The sequence below is a fragment of the Penaeus monodon genome, chromosome 16 (assembly GCF_015228065.2).
Source record: "Penaeus monodon isolate SGIC_2016 chromosome 16, NSTDA_Pmon_1, whole genome shotgun sequence".
NCBI lineage: Eukaryota > Metazoa > Arthropoda > Malacostraca > Decapoda > Penaeidae > Penaeus > Penaeus monodon.
In genome coordinates, this window is record NC_051401.1 from 22,074,365 (window position 1) to 22,076,864 (window position 2,500).

General features: G+C 45.4%; 1 protein-coding gene across 1 annotated transcript in view; it reads left to right on the forward strand.

Moving 5' to 3' along the window:
* LOC119582980 (sodium-dependent neutral amino acid transporter SLC6A17-like) overlaps nucleotides 1-2,500 on the forward strand; it is a 155,354-nt gene that overhangs the window by 77,813 nt on the left and 75,041 nt on the right. Inside the window, exon 4 of the mRNA XM_037931493.1 lies at nucleotides 199-424. Coding sequence (XP_037787421.1) covers nucleotides 199-424 — 226 coding nt within the window. The remainder of the gene's footprint in view (nucleotides 1-198; nucleotides 425-2,500) is intronic.

Below are 2,500 nucleotides of genomic sequence, written 5' to 3' on the forward strand. Positions count from 1 at the left end.
CACGAAGCCTGCCTCCAAAGAACCAGATCGACCCCCACACCCTCTTCTTCCAACACCCGACCCCACACTCCCCCTCACGCCCACCCCCCAACCACGACCCCAGCCCCCCAACCTTCTCGCCCCCACTCCCACACAGCTCAGCCGCCTCTCGACCCCCTCTCCTCGCACGATTTGAGAACGTCTTCCATCTTCTCTTAGGCCATTCAGAGTCCTACTCGTTCAGAGAAGGAGGAGTTGGGCGCCCTCTCCTCGCCCCCGCCCGGAGACGCCGTTCCCACCGCCGCCGGGAAGCCTGGCGACGGCGGCGAGGACGACCGTGAGTCCTGGGACAGCAAGTGGCAGTACCTCCTGGCGGTGATCGGGTACGCCGTCGGCCTCGGCTCCGTGTGGCGCTTCCCGTACCTCTGTCAGAAGAACGGCGGCGGTGAGTACTCGGTGCTATTGCTGTATGGGGCAGAGAGATAGATACGGGTTAATGTGTTTGCAGATGGACAGACGAATGGACAGGTAGGTACATAGGTGGTTAGATAGTCTTACTGATTGACTATTAGATATAGAAAAAGTCTGATAGATGGGGAAGATTAGCTAGATAACTACATACATAAATAGATATGCATATATATAAATACGTATATGTTTAATCCGACAATAAGGTAAGTCAGACTGGCAAGTAGAAATATCTGTATTTATCTGCATTCGCCCATTGTTATCTTTATCTTGTCAAGTTTCATGGTTTATATATACGTATATACATACACATATACATACACACACACACACATACACACACACACACACACACACACATACATATATATATATATATATATATATATATATATATATATATATATATATATATATACATAAATGTGCATATATATATGTGTATGCATAGATGTATATATGTATATGTATATATATATATATGTATATATATATATATATATATATATATATATATATACATATAGATATAAATATGTATGTATACTTTATGTGTATGTGTTATATGTATTCGGTACATGTGTGTGTCGAGCACCTGAATAGGCGGTGCTGACGCGGCCGATTCAGCCATGATTGTGGACCGGCCCTCGTATGGTCCGCAGCCTCGGCAAAAAATATAAGAGCAAAATCGATAAAAACATAAATCCTTCTTTAGTCCATTGCCGCTCTCTCGCTCTGTCTATCTATCTCTCTTATTTTATCTCTATCCTTCTCTCTCTCTCTCTCTCTCTCTCTCTCTCTCTCTTTCTCCTTTTTCTTTTTTAACCTTTTTTCTCCCTTATGTATCCCACACATATTCGCACGCATCGACAAGTATTGGATGTCGCTATTCACGCACTGTTCCTTGGTCTCTTTGTCACTGAGGGACAACCTCGCTTTTGTGACCTCATCCCCCTCTCCCTCCCCATCCCCTTCCCCCTCCCCTTCCTCCTCCTCTTCCTCCCCCTCCCCCTCTTCTTCATTCCCAATCCCACTCCCCCTCTCCCTCCCCTCCTCCTCCTCCTGCTCCTCCTCCTCCTCTTCTTCTTCTTCCTCCTCTTCCTCCTCCTCCTCCTCCTAATCCTTATCCTCCTCCTCCTCCTAATCATTATCCTCCTCCTCCTCCTCCTCCTAACCCTAATCCTAATCCTAATCCTCTCCTCCCCCTTCCCCCTCCCCCTCCTCCTCCCCCTCCTCCTAATCCTAATCCTAATTCTAATCCTCCTCTATCTCCTCCTCCTCCCCCCCTCTCTCTCCCTCTCCCTCACCCCCTCCCCTCCTCCTCCTTCTCCTCCTCCTCCTCCTCCTCCTCCTCCTCCTCCTCCTCCTCCTCCTCCTCCTCCTCCTCCTTTTTTTCCTTCTCAGGGATCTCTGTCCGATTTCGCTGAACTCTTCACTGGGGATTGTGACTCGTGAGCTGGGATGTAGAGATCTCTGTTTGTTTCTGTTTACTTTTTCTTTTCATATAAACTCTATTTATATGTATTCGTATTTATCTCTCTTATCTATTTATCTGTTTGTCTTTTTATCTGTCTGTCTTTGTATCTGTCCTCTAGCTGTCTGTCTGTCTTTCTTTCTGTCTATCTATCTACCTGTCTATCTGTCTATCTATCTATCTATCTACCTATCTATCTATCTATCTATCTATCTATCTATATAACTGTTTGTCTGTCCGTCTATCTATCAATTCATTTATGTATTTAATTGTCTCTCTGTCTGTCAATTTCTCTATCTGTTTGTCTATCTACCAATCTGTGTGTATCTATCTTCCTTTCTTTGTCTGTCTGTTTATCTGTCTGTCACACTGTCTGTCTGTCAGACTGTCTATCTATCTATCTATCTATCTATTTATCTACCCATTTGTGTATATATCTGTCTGTCTGTCTATCGCCTCTCCCTCTCCCTTCCCCCTCTCTCTTTCTCTCTTTCCTCCTCTCTCGCCTCTTTATCTCCCCCCACCCCTCTCTCTCACTTTCAACATTTCCTTCTCTCTCGCCTCTTTTTCTCCCTCCCC